At 56.9% G+C, this 21,832-nt stretch overlaps 1 protein-coding gene across 1 annotated transcript in view; it reads right to left on the minus strand.

The window, feature by feature from the left end:
- Positions 1-16,782: 16,782 nt before the first annotated feature.
- CRISPLD2 (cysteine rich secretory protein LCCL domain containing 2) overlaps positions 16,783-21,832 on the minus strand; it is a 57,347-nt gene continuing 52,297 nt past the window's right edge. Inside the window, exon 15 of the mRNA XM_069497842.1 lies at positions 16,783-19,303. Coding sequence (XP_069353943.1) covers positions 19,249-19,303 — 55 coding nt within the window. The 3' untranslated portion in view covers positions 16,783-19,248. The remainder of the gene's footprint in view (positions 19,304-21,832) is intronic.

Genomic DNA, 21,832 nt, shown 5'->3' on the forward strand with positions numbered 1-21,832 from the left:
CTGCTCGCACCAGCTGTGCAGGGACAGACCATGGCGTGGGGTCCTTTAAATGTCACGACCGTTCTCGAGAATGGGACAATCGTTACGCTCCCTTTTCCCAGGCTGGTGTGGTTCCCGGGCCTCCCGGGGTCACAGCGCCGCCGGGACACAGAGAAGCCAGGGCTGAGGGCCAGGCCCGCCTGGCACCGGCGCCTCCGCCTGCTCCGCCGCCCGTTTCTGGCTGCTGTGAAGAACCGTCCCTCTCTCTGGCCTGAACAGCTTGTCCGCGTTTTCTTCCAGAAGGGTGGCCTTCAGGGTCCCCAGGGCCATCCCTCGCTTCCCGACAGGGCAGATGAACTGACCGGAGCTGTGCGGCTGAGGCTGGGCCAGGGGCAGGCAGAGCAGCCCCGTTTCTGCCTGCAGGCAGCCGCCCAGCCCGGGACCAGGACGGATGAGTCAGCAAATGCGCGGCCCAGCCCCCACGGCGGGTCCTTCTAGGCCACAGGAAACGCACCCTCTCTCGTCCTGGGGCGCTGAGGGCCTTTGTTTAAAACGTCCTTTCAAAGAGTTTCTGGAGTGCCAGGCCACGAGGAGGGGGGGTGCTGTGGGCAACGCCACATTTAACCCCTTGGGGGGTGCCTCCCCTTCCACCATCTCAGAACCTGTGAAGCTGAGGGGAGAAGGCTGCCCTCGAGCCCCGGGCTCTGAGCCTCAGTTTCTCACCTGTAAAATGGGGCAGTAACCTGCCTCTCTGCCTCCAAAGACCAAATGGGACCATGGGGGAAAGTGCCTCGGACGCTCCCTCCCCCAGCAAACGCCAGGCTGGGGAGGGGGAGGGCAGGGACCTGCCACAGCAGCCCCGCCCTCCAGGAGCTGATGGCACCCAAAAGCAAACAGGCGGCCGGACTGTCACAGTCTCGAAGTCATGCACAGAAGAACCTAGGAGCCCTGGGTGCCTGGATGGTCTGGAAGACCGCAGGCCGGGGGGGAGGGGGCTGCACTGGCTCTGGAGAGGGGTCGCCCTGGAGGTGGAGCTGATCGGGGCACTGGTTCACCCCGAGCCTTGGGCTCTGGGCCGGGCACACTCTGTCTCATTTGTTCTTCACAAACCTCCCAGCGAGGCCCCGGGGGGAGTGACCTGTCCCAAGGCGCACAGCCTGGACCTGGCGCAGCTGAGGCCCAGAGGCACGAAGGAGCTGGGACAGGGGGCAGGGCTGAGTCTGTGGCGGCACCAGGGGTCGGGTGTGGGGCCCCAGGGCCACCTTCCCAGCCTAAAGGCCAACGTGACGGTGAGGGGACTCTGTGGGAGGGTCTGAGCGAGGGGGCAGGCAAAGGACATGGCATCCTTCTGCCAGGAGCCCACCCGTCCCTTGAGAGCCGCCTCCGTCAGGACAGGGAGGGGGCATGTTCCCTCTGGTCGCTGGTGGGGGCCGCCCCGCCTTTCTGGACTCTGCCGGGCCCCTCCCTCTGGACGGGGTCTGCAGCAGGGCGGGACGGTCCTCTCGGAGATAAGGCCGGCCCGGGAGAAGCCAGACCTCCCTGAAGGCGACGGCTGATTCCCGGCCCAGCGCTCCGGGCCTGGACGTGCTGGAATTTTTCCAAGCCACCAAGGAACTTGGGCAGCTGAACTATCCTAAGGTCTAAACGGAGTTTGCAGACAAATGCGAATCCAGCTGGAAGGTCTGCGGCCTTTGAGAAACCCCGCAGCGGCCGGCGGCTTTGCTGTGCTGCGCCGGGAAGCCCGGCCGGCGGCAGGGCCCCTAACCCGGACCCAAGGCCGTGTCTAAACACATTTGCTTAGGGGGCGGTTTGGGAAAGGTTAAAATGTTCACCCTTGTTTTCTCCCAATGACAATAATGATGACATTGGATTGTTTCCACCGTTTGGCTGTTGCAAATAGCGCTGCTATGAGCTTTCTTGTACAAGTTTTGGTGTGAACAGAAGTTTTCATTTCTCCTGGGTGTGCACCACAAGGGCAATTGCTGGGTCCTATGGGAACCCTGTGTTTAAGCTTTTGAGGAATAGCCAGATTGGGAAAACACAGATTTTTACAATTTATATGACCTGTTTATTAGGAAAATTCACTAATACTTGTTGAATGTTTACTAAAAGCTGGGGTGTCACATGAATTGTCTTATTTCATCCCCACAACAAGCTTATTTGGTCAGTACTTACTGTCCCTGTTGTCCCATTGTACAGGGCAAGACAGCTGGGGATCAGAGAGGTTGGGTCACCCGAGTAGGGTGGCCCAGCATCTAAGTGTGAATCACGGCTTTGAATCCAGGCCTCAGGATCTCTTTTCTTCTGATGTCTACTGGTGAACGGCCTCTATTCTAGTGCCCAGAAAATTCTGTGGAGGACCTGGGCTCCTTTTTAGCCACAGAAGTGCTCATTTTTGAGAACTGGCCACGCTGAGGTTACTGTCTACCTAGTAACTCCTCCTTCTGGGTCCGAGGGGGGAGGGTCACGGACACCATGTGTCGAGGGCTCATTCATAGACTCGTCCATCCATCAGCACGTCCTTACCCCCCACCGCAGCGCGGCACGGGCCAAGCCCGCAGAGCTGGACCCCTCGCTGCAGACCGGCTCCCTGTAGTCGTGGCCACGCCGCCATGCTTCTCTTCCTGACAGCAGCGCTGACGTGTGTCTGGGCAAATGACTCGGTGTTCCCGTGTGGCCTGAGTCAGTGGTTCTCAAAGCTGAGCACAGCGGAACCTCGTGCAGGGCTTGTCCAAACTCGGACTGCCAGGCCCTCCCTGATGTTCGGATTCCGCCGGTCCAGGGTGGGGCCTGAGCATCTGTATGTCCGGCAAGGTCCCGGGTGAGGCTGGCGCTGCTGGCCCGGGGGCCCCACTGGAGGCCGTAGGACGTGCACAGGACGGGGCTGGTCCCAGGCCCTTTCTTGGGTGACAGGTGAACGCTTCCGTCTGGACGTGGGTGACGTACAGCCTTTGAGAAATGAGATTCCCGCTTTCCTGGGGACCCTTCTGGACCCCACCTGGCGTCCTATCTGGGATGCACGGATATGGCACGTGTGGAACTGGAAGGAAGAAGGGACTGCCCAGGTGAGGTGGGGAGGGATTCATTCTGGCCCCTCTGCCGATGTTTATAAACTGGTCCCTGGTGCTCTGCTGCCCCCTGGCGGTGGGCAGTTCTGCACTGCCCCCTCTGAGAGGCGTGAGCCCCTTGAAAACCGACGGAAGCCGGGACACCTGCTCCCGGACCCCAACGCTAGGGTCCTCATACTTGCTCTCTATCAGTCATTTGCACCTTAGTAAGAATAAGTTAAAGTCTTTGATTCTCCTTTCCTGTGGAGATTTACACTCAAATCTCATGGCTCGTCACTGAAGGACAGGAAGGCTCTGTCCTTGTCTTTAAGCTCCAGGCACCAGACAGGGAAGAGGAGGGTCCTCCCGAGGGTCTTGGAGAGCAACTGCCTATCCTGATCCCCGAACCTGGTGCCTAGGGGGAGGGGCTGTGCAATGTATGTTCTGCCTTGTAAGACACTAACCTCAGACATCGAGTGTCCACCGTGTGCCGAGAGTCATGGCTGTATCTTCCTGCAGGTTTAGGGCAGCCTCCGAGGTCACAGCTACTGTGTCCTGTCATGGCCGAGGCGATGACAGCTCAGACAGGCCACGCCGCTGCCTTCATCTCCGCCTAGCCAGGGGCAGGCAGATGCCAGTGGCCTGTTGGCTCCGCCACCTGGGAGGCTTTTGAGACGAGATCATCCTGGGTCAGGGTGGCCCGAATCCAGCGGCAGCTGCTCCTGTGAGAAACAGAAGAGGAGGCCGCGTGAAGGCGGAGGCAGAGACTGGAGTGATGCGGCCACAAGCCAAGGGACACCTGAGCCACCACAGGGAGCACGGCCCTGCAGACACCGATCTCAGACCTCTGCCTTCCAGACCTGCCAGAGAATAAACTTGTTGTTTTAAGCCCCTGGGTTTGCAGTGATATGTTACGGCAACCCACAGAGGCTTTTATGATATAAATCATATCTATCAACTCATCATCTGTCTGTAAATAAACAGACGACGGCTACAGATACGTACATACATGGATATACATGATTGTCCGTTGTGCATAGATCACACGTCTCAGAAAATGAGAGTGCGCCTTCTGTGTCAGTGTTTCCCAAAGTCAGGCCGGAGGAACTCCTGCTCCAAACTGCCTGGGACTTCGTCAAAAATAAACAACGCTCGGCCCCTTCTCAGACCCCTGGGATCAGACTCTCCGGGTGGGCCCTGCGTGGGCCCCTGTGTGGGCGTTTAAATAGGCTGCCCCGGGGACGCGGACGCACCTGGAGGTCCGGGACCTGGGAGTTTCCCGGACGTGGGAGGATGGTGGGGAAGGAGGGTGAGAATCGCCAACCGGAAGGGACCAGGGACGTGTCTGGGCAGAAAGGGGGGGACAAGGAGCAGACTGTTCTGGCCGAGGGGGAAGGTGGCTGACCTGCCTCCCTCCGAGGCTGACAGACAGCTGTGCTGTGGGCCCAGATGTTTGGGGTCACGGGGACCCAGCTCCGCCCTCGCTGGCACTGGGGCCCCCACGGCGCCCTGGGAAGAGCCAGCGGCTCACAGAGTCCGTGGTTGGGGCGGGGCTCGCGCTCGGCAGGCTTGGCCTTGTCCACGTTTCGACAGCTGCTGCGCGTCTGGCTGCTCTGGGGATTCCAGGTCTGAGGAAGTGGCCGGGGCTGACATCCCCGGAGCAGCTGGTGGGGTGGGCCGCAGGGCCATCTGGAAGTTTCCGGGCCTCAGGGAACACTTATGTAACCGCTGAGAGGGGAAGTTTGGATGAGGGATTAGCTTAGGGGCCAGGAACAAACTGCGTGTTCCCCGCGGGCTGGGGCGGGTCCGCTCCCACCCACACGTCTTATCTGGTCCTCGCGGCGTCCCCACCCAGCTCCGCGCTGTCGAGGGCAGGGGCGCGGGACAGGGATTAAGTGCCACCAGGGCACAGGCCGTCTGTTTTGCTTGTCACCCGCGGTGCTGTGCGCAGCGCTTGGCACATGCGAGTGTTGAGTAAGTTGCACGAACACACGTTCGCACGCACGAGCCGGGGGTCCTGGGTGGGGGGAGACTGGTCCAGAGCAGGGCTCACGAAGGGCACCCACGCGTCGGCGTCACTGGGAACGTGTCAGAGGCGCAGATTCCGGGCCCCCGCCCAGCCCTCCTGAGTCAGCAACCCTGGGGTGAGCCCTTCAAGGGGCTTGGGAGCAGCCCGGGGTGACAACGCGGGAGCAGGGTGGCAGCAGTCGCCCCTGCAGTCACCCGGGCAGCTTAGGGTCCAAAATACAACGGACCCGACCTCGCTCACCTTCCACTGCGCGGGTCCGAGTCCCGGAGCCGGGCCCAGATGTTTCCGGTGACTCGCGTGGGCAGCGGGTGGACACCACAGGTTTGGACGAAGTGACGCACATGTGGATTCCAGAGCTGGCCGTCCTCCCCGCAGCTGGGAGCCTGGGCAAGTCCCACGCCGGCCCCGTGCCTCAGTTGCTTCCCCTGCACACGGAGGGTGGTAACAGCACTGCCCTCCTCCAGGGGTGGGGATCAAACGCCGTCGTCTCTGGGACGTGCCCACCACGGTGTTGGGGACGCAGTGAATCAGATGGTAGCTGTCACCAGTGCTCTGCGGGGAGTACCGTTAGCATTGCTGCTGCGGCTGCTGTTACTGCCGGTACGGCCATATTGCCCGTCCCGTTACTGCCACCCCTGCCGGCGCTACTGCCGCTGATACTCCTGTTACTAGGGCTGTTGCCACCCACAGAGTATTGTCACCGTTGCTGCCACCAGCAGCACTGCAACTACTATTGCTGCGCCCGCGCTCCCGCCACCTCTGCCGTGACTGCCCACGTTGTGCAGGCAGAGAGCTTGGTCCTCCGCGTGAGCACGGCTCTGGGTCCCGGAGCAGGAGCCCACTGCAAGCCCCCCCCCCACCCTCGGCAGGGCTGAGAGCCTGCGGGGCCCCCACCCCCAGCAGCTGTCGGAGGGCCCGGCGGGCACCGTCGACAGCCTTGGCCGGGAGCAGAGGCCGCGCCTTGCTGCCCCCTCCTCCCGTTTGGGGAGCAGCTGGCTATGTCCCCTGGCGGCTCCCGGTGTCGGCGGTGCCACCGCACAGCTGTCCACCTCTCAGGTTCGTGTCTTATAGGGATCCCAGCCAGTCACTGTCCCCGAGCAAACAGACGGGCTCCGTGGTAGAGGTTTGTTCACGGCGGTTCTTCCTCACGCAAATCCAGAAATGAAACGAAACTCAACAACCCTCCCTCTTTTTAAGCCGGGAAAGGGAATTCCTCAGAGTTTTCAAAAGGCCCAAGAGCTGCAGGAAATGTCACCTGCATCGAGCGTTAGTTTGATTTATATGTTTCTTTGAGAGAAAGGGAGAAAATAGAGCACTGAACTTAAAAAGAAATTTGCAACGAACTGATAGAATTTAGAACATGACGCACGAACCCAGATTTAATAAATGGAGCAAAAAAAAAAATCTCCTCAGAGAGGCTGTTCCTGGTGAGGGCTGAGCCTGGCTGGCGAGTCTCTTGGAAATGGCCAAGGTTAAACCAAGGGTCATCGAGTCCCAGCTCTGACCGGCAGAGTCACTCTGGAAAAAGTGGAAAAACTATCTCCCTAAGAGGCATGGATTTTCCTAGAGTTGATCACATATACCGATGTTTTCTCAAATGTGATTTTCCATAATTATAATACCGGACATGATCATTAGTGACAATTTGGGAAATGGAGAAAAGTAGAAAGAAGACAATCTCCAGTTCAGAGAGAACCTCTGTTAATCTGTAGTGAATTTCCTTTACGTCTTTTTTCTATACATTTTAAAACAAAGATGCCATCCTAAGTGTAGACTGTATTTTGTATTTTCTTTCTGCCTTCCTCCCCAGCCTAACATTACCTGGATGGATTGACAATGCCGCTGTCCAGTTTCGTTAAGCCGGACAACCAGGAGGCGCGTGACCCTGCCTCCTCTGGCTCCCCAGACCCGGTGTAGCCCCTAAGTCGGTATTGCTGCCTCTCTCTTTCTACCCATCGGCTTCTCAGCTTCTCTCTACCCCGGTGGCCACCGCCCCAGCCCAGGCTGCCAACAGCTCTCCCAGGCCCGGGGAGTGGCCTTCTGTCTCATCTCCTTGCTCCACTCTAGACCCGCCAATCCATTCTCCACGCCGTCACCAGGAGGAGACTTCAAGATGCCAATCTGCCCACGGCACCCCTGGGCCACTGCTCCCAGGACAAAGACCAGATTCCTCCTCCAGGAGGCCCGCCTGTCTTTACACACCAATTCCCCCACTGCGAGGCACCGCATGCCACAGACTGCCCTGACTGCTGTCCAGATGTTTGTGGGACTCTTGCCTGCCCCTGCCCTGACTGCCCCTACCCTGACCCCGAGAGCAGGAACCACAGGTGCCTCTGGGAACCACGCCACCCCCAGGGCTCAGCCCGGAGCCTGCACTCGAACCCGCGACTGTTGGTGAGCTGAACGCGAGGGCTCTCGTCACACACCCATAAACACGGTGTCAGGCAGCATCACAACTCACGTCGCGGCCACTCTGCTGCTGTCTTCATCCTTGCCTTTTGGTGGAATTTAGGCTGTGTGACCACCTGGCACGGTGCATCTCCGTGTGCCCACGGACTGGCGTCTGCCCTCCTAAGTGCCGAGGAGGCCACAGTCGTTCCGATTTTGTGACCAGACAAACAGAGCTGGTTCCTTGAGAGATACCGGGGAAATAGCTCAGCAAAAAGCAGAGGCTGGAGACAGCGGTCCCCGAAAGCTCTCTTAGGTCATCTCCGCTCCTTGCTTCCTGGAGTGGGAGGGTGATCACGGTTGCCAAAGGCAGCCCCCAGCCCCAGATGTCCTCTGCCACCTCCCTCCCAGCCCTCGGCGACGCCCGCGTCTCCTTGCCAGCTGGAAGTCGGAGATCCGTTTGTCCCATGGCCGGACTGAGCCATGAGGGAGCTCCCAGGGCCACTGGAGGGCAGCCGGTGAGGTAAGCTGAGGCCACGCATCCAGCCCCAAGAAACCGGCAGCCGACAAACTCCCTTCCCTCGACTGTACCCTGGGGTTCGGTCACTGAGCCCCTGGGGGCAGGGCAGGAACTACACACGCAGAGGCCACTGTGGGGCAAAACACGGAGGGGCTGAGGTCACTCCAAGCTGAGACTCATCAGGGCTTAAAACCTGCCGCATGCAGAGTCCGTTTGGGTAAAATACTAATTCTCTTACGAGGCGGCAGGTCGTGGCATTTGCTGCTCTTGACTTGGCCGAGCAACAGGGGGGAAAACAAACCCACACAGTCTGGAAGAAAAGGAGTTGGCCGAAGACTAGGATTTGGACCTACTTTGTGAGCATCTGGGCCGCGGACGGAGAGCATGACCGAGTGCTTCAGCCCTGAAGTGGCCGTCACTCTGCTCCACGTCACCACCGTCGCTGTGAAGCTTGTCGGGCGCCGGGACAGCCACACGGGCGCTGTCAGCATCTGAGTGTGTTTCACTGACAAGATGACGGAAGCTGAAATCCACGACCGCAAGGCTCGTGACCGGCAGAGCTGGGCCTGGCTCACGTCCCGACTCCTCACCTGCACGGGCCCAGGACACGCAGGCAGAAGACCGAGAAGTTGGGAGAGCAGGTTAAGGGCAGGGACCTAGTGCCCCTGGGCTCCAGTCTCCCACAGATGTCACCCCTTTTTCTTAAAGGAGGGGTGTGGCAGTGCCCTGTTGTGAAGTCCCACGCCCCCATGTGCTAGCCATGACCCTGTGGGCCAGGTAACCACATACTCAGAGCCTCGGTTTTCCCACCCATAAAATGGGCGAATAGTACCTAAATCACAGGTTTGCTGAAAAACATTTTGCCCTCTTTCCTCTTCTCCTGGGTGGCTAGGAGAGCAGCCTCCTCCTTCAGCCTCCACATAAACACCCTTTCCAGCAGACGCCCACCCTCTCCAGACCCGGAGGGCTCCCTTAGCACCTCACCCCTCTCCTTTGGACCCCTCACTCTCGTCATTCCTTGTCTTGCCTCTGTCGGTTTCCTGAGGGCAGGGGCGGGGGCTGTCTCGGTGATTGTTGGGCCACCAGGGTGGCCCACAGTGGCACACAGTGGGCACTTCTGTCATTGCTGGAGCCGCACGGTCCTGGCGTCCACAAAGGCGCGGCCAGGATCTCGGCTCTGCCTCTTATCTGCGTTACCTCGGCCAAATGACTTAACTCAAGCCTCAGTTTCCTCATCCAAGAAATGGACACAATAATAGTTCTTATGGCCTGGGGTTGTGATGGAGACAAGATACAACACTCAGCAGGCTCAGCTTGAAAGGAGCAGCCGATGAGGCCGTCCCCCGAGTGCCACCTTCCCGGAGTGTCAGTGAAGAACAGGGGGAGGGGCAGTGTGGTTCCGGTCACGCTGTTTATGCACCTCGGCCAGCAACAGACGGCGGCAGTGACAGGAAGCGTGGTTTGGATGTTCCATCTGGGATCATGCGCCGTGTGGCTCTGCCAGCCTCTTCTGGAAAAGGCAGGCCCCCTCGCAGCCTTGGGGAGCCCAGGGGGAGGTGGCTCTTGACCATTTTGCCTCTCCCTGGCCTGGCCCACGCAGGCCACCAGACCAGCCAGGGGGGAAGGCCCTCCAGGGACCCCGGCCTGGGGCCTCTGGGACAGTCACGCTGCCCTCGCACACTTGTGCCCACCCCAGCCCCCCCGTGCGACGAGGCCGTCTTATTTGTGTGGCAAAACTGAGCTAGCACATGCCCACACCCAAAAGCAAATGCTTTCATCTCCACTGACCCATTTGGCCCAGAGCAGCCGTTTCCAGGCCAACGTGGACCGGGAGGGTGGGCGGTGCCGGCAGGCGGAGGGGCTGGCGGGGCTCGAGGTGGTTTCCATGTTGCTTTTAGAAGTCCCACAGCACGCAGGGGCAAGTTGGAGGCGACTCACGCTGGAAGGGAGCTTGAAGAACAAACCCCTCCACGGGGAGGGCTGAGCTGGGAGTCAGCACACTCGGGCCCCACGGGTCACACGGGCCCCACGGGCCCCACGGGCCTGGCGTCGGAGCCGTGGCCGAGGTGCTCAGGCAGCGGCAGGAGGCTTCCTCGTCTGCAAATGGAGACAGCAACAGCTGCCCCGGGGGGTTGTGGGGAGGGAAAAATCAGAGAACACAGGTGAGGCACCTTGAAGTTTTCAAGCCACATACTCAGGTGTGCGAGAAAAGCTGTAACTTAATTTTTCGATAACGAAACTTGGCCTCTGGGTCTTGAGACCTTCCCTCCATCTCCAACAAACATGGTAACGTGGTGGAATAAAGCTTGATCCAGCCATTCGGGCAAGTACGTCCCGGTTTTCCTGCTATTTCAAGTTCAATCAGTTAATTCAGAACACACTCCTGCACACTTCCCCTTTGGATTGCATTTAACATCCTTAAGAACGGAATCAGAGCCTATCCCTCCTCCTCCCAGAACCCTCCATGGCTCCCCACTTCCCTGCAGTCACTCTCCTGCTCTCTCCTTCTGCGACCTCTTGGGTCCCTGGGCTGGGTGCACACCCTCTGGATGGTGGCATTGTGTGGTTTGCTGCTTCCTCTGCCTACAGCACTCCTCCCTCCCCTCCATCTTGCCCCTCAACTGTCACCTTCTCAGTGAGGCCGTCCCTGCCCATCCTATTTGAAACACCCACAGCCCCTGCCTGGGCCTGTCCCCACCTCTCCTCTCCTGGTCTCCTGTTCCCTACAGTCCTGCTCACCGCCTGCCTCCTCCATGGGAGTGAAGCTCCGTGCAGGAGCAGCCACACTGGTGTCTGTTGCTTTCTGTTTGTTTGGGGTTTTTTTTTTTTTTTTTTTTTTGCATTTGTGGGATCTCTAGGACCTAGGGCAGGGCCTGGAATGGAGGGTGGAGGATGGATGATGGGTGGATGGGTGGATGTATGGATGGGTGGGTGGATGGATGGATTGGTGGATGGATGAATGGGTGGATTGGTGGATAGATGGGTGGATGGGTGAGTGGGTGGATGGATGGGTGGATGGATGGGTGGATGGATGGGTGGGTGGATAGATGGGTGGATGAGTGAGTGGGTGGATGGATGGGTGGATGGATGGATGGATGGATGGGTGGATGGATGGATGGGTGGATGGGTGGGTGGATGGATGGGTGGATGGCTGGGTAGATGGATGGATGGATGGGTGGATGGATGGATGGATGGGTGGGTGGATGGGTGGATGGGTGGATGGATGAATGGATGGGTGGATGGATGGATGGGTGGATGGATGAATGGGTGGATTGGTGGATAGATGGGTGGATGGGTGAGTGGGTGGATGGATGGGTGGATGGATGGATGGATGGATGGGTGGGTGGATAGATGGGTGGATGAATGAGTGGGTGGATGGATGGGTGGATGGATGGATGGATGGATGGGTGGATGGATGGATGGGTGGATGGGTGGGTGGATGGATGGGTGGATGGCTGGGTGGATGGATGGATGGATGGGTGGATGGATGGGTGGATGGGTGGGTGGATGGGTGGATGGATGGATGGATGGGTGGATGGATGGATGGATGGATGGGTGGACGGATGGATGGGTGGGTGGATGGGTGGATGGATGGGTGGATGGGTGGGTGGATGGGTGGATGGATGGGTGGATGGATGGATGGATGGATGGATGAGTGGATGGATGGATGGATGGGTGGGTGGATGGGTGAGTGGGTGGGTGGATGGGTGGGTGGATGGGTGGGTGGGTGGATGGATGGGTGGGTGGGCGGGTGGATGGATGGGTGGATGGGTGGGTCAGCGTGCATGTAGCATCCCGGTCTGCAGGGGGCTATAAGGTGATGGGTACCATTTGCTCAGAACAGCCACCAGCTATGAGGCATGATTATTGGGTTCTCTGTGTTGGCATCTGCTGAGGGGACCAGGTGTCCCCTCTGTGCCCTTTCCCTGTGGAAGGGTGCCCTCCAGGCTCCCCAGGCTCTCCCATGCCACCCCAGGACAAGGCTGCCTCTTTGGGGGGTTTCTCCCTCCTAGCCCCCTCTCTTCCACTAGTGTCCCCTCTCTTCCACAGCTCACAGGTTGGGGGATCCTGCAAGTTCTGGGCAGAAGTGGGGGAGCAAGTCCCTTCTAATCTTGGGTTTTCCAGAACTGACCTGTGACTTTCTCTCTTCTTCCCCCCGTGGGCTCGGCTCCGTGGGAGGTGGGAGCAGGTGGCCCCTCCCAGCACCTTGAGCTCATGTAGGCACAAAAGGGATTTGCTACAAGGCCACTGGGGTCCCACAGAACCTCAGGGAGGGGTAGGGAGGCGCTGCAGACAGAAATGACACCCAGATCATGCCACGGAGCTGGGGGGAGGACCCGTCTGCTGAGTGGCTGAGCCTGGGCTGTGCCGTCTGCTGCGTGCAGCCTCCTGGGCGGGAGCCCCGCCTCCTGTTAGACCCACACCTGGGGTTGCCAGACAAGCTCCGGGAGGCCCAGGTCAACTTGAATTGCAAATGAGCAACAAGTGTTTAGTGTATGTCTCATATGGTATTTTATTGTAATTATTCACTTATTTTGCCAAACCTGGCATCCCTACCCGCTGCCCCTGAAGCCCCGACGGCTGACCTGAGAGAAGTCTCTGGGCCCCACCTCCCTGCACCAGGCCTTCCCAGTTCAAAGTCACGGGGGAACAGCACATGGCGCGCACCTGAGCGGCGAGGGAGTCTGGGAAAGTGAGTGTCAGAGCCTTGAAGTTTCTACCTGGGGTGGGGGTGGGGGTCTCTGCCTTGCCGGATTGTGGGGCCGCCAGACCGTTGCCAGCATCTGGTTTTAGGCTTTTGCTCTCCCACGATCGGGCCCGGCAGGGCGAGGAACCAGGCTCACCCCAGTCTGATGTTTCTGAGACCCGAGCATCTCTGCTCTCAACCCATTTTCCCTGCCGAGAGTTCCGTGTGTGTTTAGAGACCATTCTCCGCTGAAAGGGACCAGGGATCCTGGGAGACGTGGCTGATTCCAGGGCTGGGCAAGGATAGTACAAGATGAGCCGGGAACATCTTGTCGTGCCAGAAAGTCAGGAAGTCCTCAAAACGACGGGGCCGCGTCTTGGAAGGACGCAGGAGCCAGCTGGACGGAGCTCCTCTCCTGAAATCTGGGACAACGTGAGCCTCCAAATAAAACCGATAGAGAAGCATCGTAGCCAGTGCATACAGCAAGAATTCATGAGTCCATAGCTATGCATGTATACATGTGTACATTACATATCAGTGATATAGCACACACACGCGTGTATCGGTACACACGTATATGCATGTGTGTGAGTTAATAAACAAATGGAGGAGAAGGAAAACTGTTCCTACAGCACAAAGCCAGTTAATAAACATGGAAGGAATCAGAAAGTCACCAACTGGGGACCATCATAAAATACTTGTTTCAGGCAAGGGTTATGATAGAGGCAAAAACCAGTCGGTGATGGTTTCGTGGGGAACAGGATATTTACGTAGTCTCGACACATCTCCGCGTAAGTATTTATGTTAAAATTTAGGAACTTCGCAATGGGGAGGGCTGGCAGGCGCCTTACCCGAGCGGTCAGAAGTGACAGCTGCGAGAACAGGACAGACAGACGCGGCCCCGATACGATGCCCCGAGAGGACACGGCATCCCTTCCGTGGTGTCGCTGCCAAACACCTACAACCTGCATCTAACAACGAGGAAGCGCTGGGCAAACTCCATCTGAGGGACAGTCCACAAAACATTTGGCCAGGAATTGGCACCACAAAAGGCAAAGATAAATGGAAGAGCGTTTCCAAACCGAAGGACACTAACGAGACAGGAAACCTGGATGCGGCTCGTGACCTGAGATCCTCTTTTGCCACAAAGGAAGGATAATTGTTGGCGACCGAGTGGGGCACAGATTAGCTAACCCATGGCAGCCACGTCGATTTTCTGACGCAGAATTGCGCCAGGTCTCTGCGAGAGAATGCCTTGTGCGAAGGGGGAGTCCTTGATCTCAGGAAACATAGACTGAGCATTTAGAGATAAAAGGAGCCTCATGTCGACAACTTCCTCTTAAATAATTTAGAAAAGAAAAGAGATCGGAACAGAAAATGATAAAGTAAATCTGGTAAAATGTTAGTATCCGAGGAGTCGGAGTGAAGGGGTCGGAGATGCCTTGTACTATTTCTTGCAACTTTTCTGCAAGCCTGAAATTATGTCAAAATAAAAAGTTAAACAAACAAACAAACAAACAAAAATCTGTTTAGAAAGTCAAAAGCTAAACTCGAGGCTTTTGTTCCTGTCGTTCCTCGGTGGCCTCCCTTCCCTAAGGGAGGAGCGGGCAGAGCAGCGGCCGAAGTGAAGGCTGGGGGCAGCTTCGGAGGAGAAGCATCATGGGAATGCCAGACGTCTTGGTTGAAAAATGACAGGAGTATCAGCACCAAGCTGTGTATCATGGGACAAATGCCATGTGCAGAGGACGCCACGGGCAGAGCGGGAAGTGGGAAGGAACCGGCCGCTGGTGGCTTCCCCGGCACCGCAGCTTGGACCGCCCACCTTCCCTGTGGCTGGGCTTCTGTTGGATGCAGCCAAACACATCCCTAACCGGGACTTGGACACACATAATTGGATTGGCATCCGAGAACCTGCGAGTCGCTGGAAGAGACGTGCACTTAGTAAATGAAACAGCATATGCTCGGCACCCACCTGGTACCTGGCACAGGTGAAGTCCTTTGCTGTCTTCCTGTATCAGGCCACGGGGGCGCTGGGCCCACGCTGGTGACAGTGGCGGGGGAGGGAACATTCCTTAGACCACGGCCGCTGCTGCTGGCAGAAGGTGAACGCAGGTCAGCTGGGAGCCCGTTCCCGCCCAGCGTGGTGGCAGCCAGGGCCCTGGGGGAGGACTTTGCCCATCTTGGAGCCAGGCCAGGGGCTGGCCGAGGGAATTGGCTCGAGGGCCTGTCTCCCTGGTTCTCGGACGAAGGCCGCCGCCAGTTGACTCGGCCAAGATGAAAGGGTAGAAGGAATGTTGGAGGTTTTCAAAACCCGTGCCTGCCTTTGGCACCAAATTTATTTTTTTTTTAAAGGGTCTAAAAGATGTTTTAAGCCCCTGCGGCAGTCTGAGACAGGTCTTGGTTTGGCACGAAAAATCTGCAGGAAGGTGGGTGTACAAAACACACAAACAAACACCCAACCCGGTAAAACCCAGCCGTTTCAGGACCACCTACCTAACTGCAGGGGTTCTACTTTTCCTTTTATAGAACAAAGTAGCCATGGTTGGAGGATTCGGGATGCCACAGCTCCGTGTCACCCCTTTCCTGGGTGCCAAGGTGCCAGAGGAGGGGACGGAGGTGTACGCTGGGAGTCAGAATCGGGAAGGGGCCTTAGAGTCGACCTAGGCCAAGGTTCTTCCAGCTCCTGCTCAGATCCTTGCAGGGACGGAGAACTCACTCTCCATGTGGGCCATTTCGTCTTTGGGCGGTTCTGCCCATTGGAACGTTCTTTATTATTACATGGTAGAAATCTGTGTCCCTGTGACACGCACCTTTTGGAATGAGTTTTTATTGAAAACGATGAGAGCAACCATGCGTGGCAGCTGTTGTGGGCACACCCCTTTACAGATGGGTGACGCTCAGAGAGGTTCAGTAACTTGCCACGTGTCACACAGCTGGGACATACAGAGCTGGGATTCAAACTCAGGTACGTCTGAGCCCCAGCTCGTAGCAAGTACACCGTGCTGCCTCTTACGAGAGCGAGTCTTCACGTTTATAGAGACAGCTCTCACGGTCTTTCTCCCGCGGAAGCATCCTGGTCTCTCAACGCCGCTTGTGATAGACCTAGGAATGGGCATGTGGCCATGAGGGATGAAAGGGACATAAGAGCAGCCGGCGGGATGATGCTGGGGAAGATTTTCTCTCCCGATAAGGAGAGGACACTGCGGGGACATGGCCCCTCCCGCTCCCTTCCTTTCTTCCTCAGACTCAGTTGGGTGGGGACGGCCTTCGGTGTGGGGCTGTCCTGTGACCAAGGCAGACGGGATGAGAAGCTTGTAGCCACGCCGGCCGGGTGTCCTGGTGTCGCCGGGCTGCTGGCCCTGGAGCCCTCCCCCCTGACTTTTCAGGTGAGATGTTTGAATGTCGTTAGAGCGACGGTTCTCAAACTGGAGCGTGCACCAGACTCCCCCTGAGGACTTGTCACACAGGGTGCCGGGCCCCACCGCAGGGGCTCTGGTCCAGTGGGTCTGGGGTAGAGCCCGGGAATCTGCATTTCTAACAAGTCCCCGCTGAGGCTGCGGCTGCTGGTGTGGGGCCGCGCTCAGAACCACTGCTTCAGCGCGGAGGGGACCAAAGGGACGGTTTCTGTTGTCTGCAGCCAAAGCACCCAGCCCAGGAGCTCTGTGCTGGGAAGGGCGGCGCCTCGGGCTTCTAGTGGAAAAATTGTCTTCCGCGAAACTGGTCCCTGGTCCCAGAAAGGTCGGGGGCCGCTGGGCTAAGCCACACCTGGTCTGTGGTATTTGATTGGGGCAGCCTGGGAGACTAAGACAGGACGCAATGAACTTGAGCCATCAGCACTCAGAGTATGACCTGGGGCAGGCAAGGACCTTGTGAGAAAGGCAGAGTCCTGGGCCCCACCCCAGACTGGCTGAACGAGATCGTGCGTGTTGGCAAGCTCCCCGCGCCCCGAGACACGCACACTTTGACGTCTCTTCCCGCCGCTGGCAGGCGGGTCTCTGTGAGCCCAGGACTGTGGTGCCGTAGGCAGCGTCTCCGTGCGCATGTGACATCCCGGTAGAAAAGGCACCCACGAAATAGCCAAGAGCCTGTGCGACAGTGTCAAATGTTTCATTTCACAAATTGTTCAGAATTGTCCGTAAAAGATACGTTACAGAAACATTTTAGAAATCAAACCAGTTTTATTGAAACGATTGCAACAATGTGGCCCTTGCTCACTCGAAGCACAAAAAACATTCACAATAAACGTCTGTACACAGGAAGTAGCAAAATACATCATTTTTCATAGAAAAAAGCACACACGTAAACTGCGGGCCGGGTGAGCCTACAGCACACACGTCGGAACACGACAGGGCAAAACTCCGAGAGAAGCCAGAACTGTGCACCGTGGGGCAGGAGGCCCGGGGGGGCTGGTGGCTTGGGGGATCGGTCATCTCTCCAAACCCGGGTCGGACGCCCACAGTGCGAGGGCCCGTCACACACGTGACATGAGAGGCGGTCCCTGACGGCAAGGGATATTTTGTATCCAAGGGATATTCTGTAACCCTTGTCTGTATCCCTTGTAATTTGTACTCTCGTTTTCAGTTTCTAAAGAAAAATGGTTCCAGTTTCAAAATGTTCACCAGATGAAAAAGACAGCCAGGTCCTGCCCCGGGCGTGCCCTTCCTACCCTGCTCCGAGGGCCTGCTTCAGGGGGCACTGGGGACCCTGGGAACTTTATTTTCAGATGACAAGATTGACTCACACTGGAAGGTATGCTTTTCCCGCGGGCGGGATGCTTCAGAAGCAAGCTCGCCGGAAGCGCCCTGCGCTCTTCACTAATCCCGAAACCCCCCCGAGGGGCTGTCGTTCACCTGCAGTCTGGACATGGACACAGCCACAGAAGTCCGGCAGCATGATACCTCGCATCCGGGAGTTTCCGGATGTCTGGCGCTAACGAGACACCCTACTGACAGGCTGGCCCCATCTTCCCCTTCTGCCGCTGGGGGCTGGATGGTCAGGATCAGAGAATTACTACGAGCAATGCACAGAGCAGAGACAGTCCTGCTAATTTTAGCTCAGCCAAGCGAAGAGTTTAATCACTTTTTACAGACTCCCTTAAAGGGGTTTTAAAAACAAGCTATTTATCGTCAGATTCCGCATTAAGGAGGCAATCAAAGCAAGAAGGTGCCTCCTGGGTACCCAGGTACAGTCCTTTTCCAGCCTACAGTATCTGAGTTTTTTTGCTTTCTGCTAGTTCTTTTGCCTAAGAAATATTTTGATGGAGAACAAAATCAAGTTGGAAACCAGTGTTCAGAAAAGTGATATATTGGCTAGTCTGGTGGTGGAGGGTGGAACTTTCACCTTCTGCAAAGAAATGCTATTTACAAAAGGGTATTTCATTTCACTGCGGGCTTTTGGTCTGGGCTTAGGCAGAACTTTTGCAGCGTGGTGGAAGCCAGAGCGCGCCGCTCTCCTTGGGGCCGGGAGGTCTGGCGAGCCGCTGCACACAAACAGGAAAAGCAGCCCTTCCAGCATTGCCGTCTCTCGCTGCCGCTACGCCGCGGGACGGTTTCATAACCACAAACGGAGCCGCTAACCTCTGGGAGGAATGTGCCGAGGAATCTGTTCCTCCCACTGCTGAAAAATAGGTCAGCCGACACATGGGGAATCTGCACATTTAATTGTCGTGTTTAAAAAGCGGCAGCAAAGCAGCCCCTCTCTGGCTGTTCTCCGACACAGCAGTGGAACCTTAGGAGACCAGGAGTGAAGGACAAGTGGGCTTCAAACCGAATCACTTGCAAAGCAAAGTCCCGGCTGTGAACTAGGACGCACGAACTATTCTGGGTGGGGCGGGAGCCACAATGGGTAGGGGGTAAAGAGAGGATCCGCATTCATCAGTCCTCAATGGGACCAAAGGTCACAGCAGGAAACAGCTGGGCCACGTGGACGAAGAGGACGACAAAGACAAGATAAATCTCTGGAGTTTCTGCTGAACTCTAAATAAACCAGCACTGCTGTATATATGACCGACCGCGTGTGGCCACTGAAATGGGACCTGCGGCAAGACACCAGCAAGGACACGCCCAGGGCAGAGCCGGGGTCTCTTGTCTAGCCCATTTGTCTGACCAGCAAACATGAACCCCATTTTTCTCCATTGGTAGGGACGGATTGTGTTTTCTTTAAAATTTTTAAATAACTACCTCCTACTCCATTCCTGAAACGCAGCCTGCACTTGGCCGACACGCCCCTTCCCCATAGCCCTGAAAGCCCGGGGAGGGGCTTGGAACCCTTTCCCTCTACCCACAAAGGAACACATGGCAAGAATCATCTTGGTGACTGTCCCCTTCAAGAGACGGGCCAGATCCCTAAAGGACAGAGGGCACCCAGAGGGAGACCCCCAGGCCTCGCCAGGACTGGACACCCATTGTCCAGCTGCCCCGGGAGGGGGTGAGACGTCACCCTCACTCACCCGAAGGCCACAGAGGGATGGACGCCGAATGCCACTCGAAGGAAGTTTCCTGACTTTCCGTATGCCCCTCCCCCCAATAAAAAAATAAAAATAAAAAGCAAAACCCCAAAGCACAGTTGAAGACACCCCTTCTCCCCTGGTGCCGCGAAGTCACTGCCTGACGGCAAAGATCCGGAAGGCCTTTCCGTCCCGAGGACTCTCCAAGCTGAAAGAGAAGGGAGAGTGCGTGTTACCGAGAGATCTAGGGGCTCCCGGGAGGCCCACTGTGGGAAGGGAGGGCGCCCCCCCCACGCCCCCACAGTGGCAGAACCGGGCCCAGGGCCGCTCCCTGCAGCTGCCAGAGTCCGGAACAGCTGGCAGGTCCCGTTTCCTTTGCAAGTGAGCCTCGGTCTGATTCTAGGTCAGGGCAGTTAAGCCTCTTTCTACGCAGGGATTTACTGGCCCCGGTCTGTCTGACTTGGACTCGCCCTCCGAGACTCTGCCTGGTTTTTGCTACCACCTGTCAGCCCACACAGCGGCCATCTGGGTGACAGATTAGCAGGATGGCATTATGACGACGGCGTCCGCGCCGCTGCTGTTCAAACTGGCACCCGGACTAGGCTCGGATCCGGCGCCGAGCGCTGCGCCAGCTGCTGTTTATCGGCCTGTCACCTTCCTCCCGAGGCAGCCGCTGGTGTTGCCCGTCCCCTCTGCCCCACAGGGGAGGAGACGGGACACCAGACACGCAGCGGCTCCCTCAGGGTCACAGCTGGTGAAACGGCCCTCTCACAGCAGGGGCTCAAGCCTCCGCCTCACCCAGAGACGAGCTGGAAACGTTTCGCAGGAGGGTCTAGAGGACGGGACAGCCCAGCCGCCCCGTCCCCGGTGTTCCGGAAGGCTGTGCAGAACAGCCGCGGGAACAGCTTCCCAACGTCAAAATTCACGACGAAGCTACAGTCAGTAAGACAGCAGGACGGGCATAAAGAAGACACGTAGATCAAGAGAACCTGATTGAAAGTCCAGAAACAGACGCTTGCATTTACAGGCAGTTGATTTCTGACAAGCGTGCCAAGACCATTCAATGGGCAAAGAATAGTTTTGCCACAAACGGCGCTGGGACAGCTGGGCACTGACGCGCAAAGCCACGACGGTGGACCTGTGTCCGACACCATGTATGAAAATTCACTCAGAATGGATCAAAGGCCTAAATGTAAAAGCTAAAAATTATAAAACTCTTTGAAGAAAACAAGTGTACGTCTTCACGACCTTGAACGAGGCAATGGTTTCTTAGATATAATGCCAAACAAAGGCACCATCTATAAATGCAAAACATCAATACAGTGGACTTTATCAAAATCTAAAACATTTGTGCCTTAAAAGCGACCATTAAGAAAATGAAAAGACAGGCTATCGACTGGGGGGAATTTTTGCAGATTGTGTGTTTGATAAAGGATTTCCCAGTGTGTGTGTGTGTGTGTGTGTGTGTACACGTCTATAAACTCTTTCAACTCAATATTAAGACAAAGACCCAAGTGTGAACTAGGAAAGTCATTTAAACAGACATTTCACCATGAAGATGTACCAGTGGCTGACGGGCCCAGGGACACGGGCTCAGTGTCCTGAGTCACTAGGGAAACCGCAGTGGGATTGCACCATACACTCCCCTGGGGGCACCTAGGGTTGGGGAGGGGTCCAGGGAAGGGGCACAGAGGCCCGGAAGGCGGCAGGGAGGGGTGTGAAACTGAAGTTATGGGGGTTTGCACTGAGCTTCCACATCAGGCCCAACAGACCAGACCACGCCAGGACGGAGCCACCTGTGCCAGATGCCACAAAATCACACTGAACCGAGAAACCAGGTGGTTTCTCAGAGAATGGGAGGTTCACAGCAACCAATCAAAGGGGCCCAGTCAGCCAGCGCCAGCGGGTAAGGACATCCCCTCTGCTTTATCCCCAGAAGGAAAGTCACTTAGAGACCACCCACCCGACCTTGTTCCTTCCTTCTGCAGCCTTCTCTGCCTGTGGAGCCCACCCGCCCAGGGAGCCTTTCTGTTCTAGAGATGGGATGCTGCCTGATTCATGAATCGTTAATAAAAGCCAATTACATTTTTAAAACTCAACTTGTTGAAATTTTGTTCTTTGACGTGGGGGGCAGCAGGGTGCCTTCCAGACCCCAAAAGGGGTGCTCTTTTTACATCAGAATTGAGTGGGGAAGAAGAGGCAGAGCTGCCCTTTTCAGTTTCTGAACAGGGAATCCTTTGCACATTGTCCTGAAATTTAAAGGTACAAAACACTCTCTCCCAGCCCTGTCTTTCTGCGCCAGGCTCTCCGCACAGAGACATCCTACGCACACGCAAACAATTACACACGTTCCCCCCACGCATTTGCTGCACAGATACTATATACATTCTCTGTACTTTGCTTTTTTAGTTTAATAACATATTTCAGAATTTGTTTCTTTTCTGTACATAAAGAATTCCTCATTCGTTTTGTTCAGCTGCACAGTCTGCTATTGTATTAAAGGACTGAATATATGTAACGGGGTCCCGTTTGGTTTGGTTTAGTTCTTTCCAATCTTTCGCTTTTGCAAACAACACCCCTACTGTCCATGGGGCTTTCTGCACGCCCTGTAGGGGGCACCTGGAGCCCAGCCCCTAGGAGAGGCAGTGCGGGAGCGAAGGATGCATGCATCCGTCACCTTGACAGCTGCCACACTGCCCTCCCCGACCACGAGGACCGCCGGCCTGTCCCACCCCAC

The sequence above is a fragment of the Eulemur rufifrons genome, chromosome 23 (assembly GCF_041146395.1).
Source record: "Eulemur rufifrons isolate Redbay chromosome 23, OSU_ERuf_1, whole genome shotgun sequence".
NCBI classification, from domain to species: Eukaryota; Metazoa; Chordata; class Mammalia; order Primates; family Lemuridae; genus Eulemur; species Eulemur rufifrons.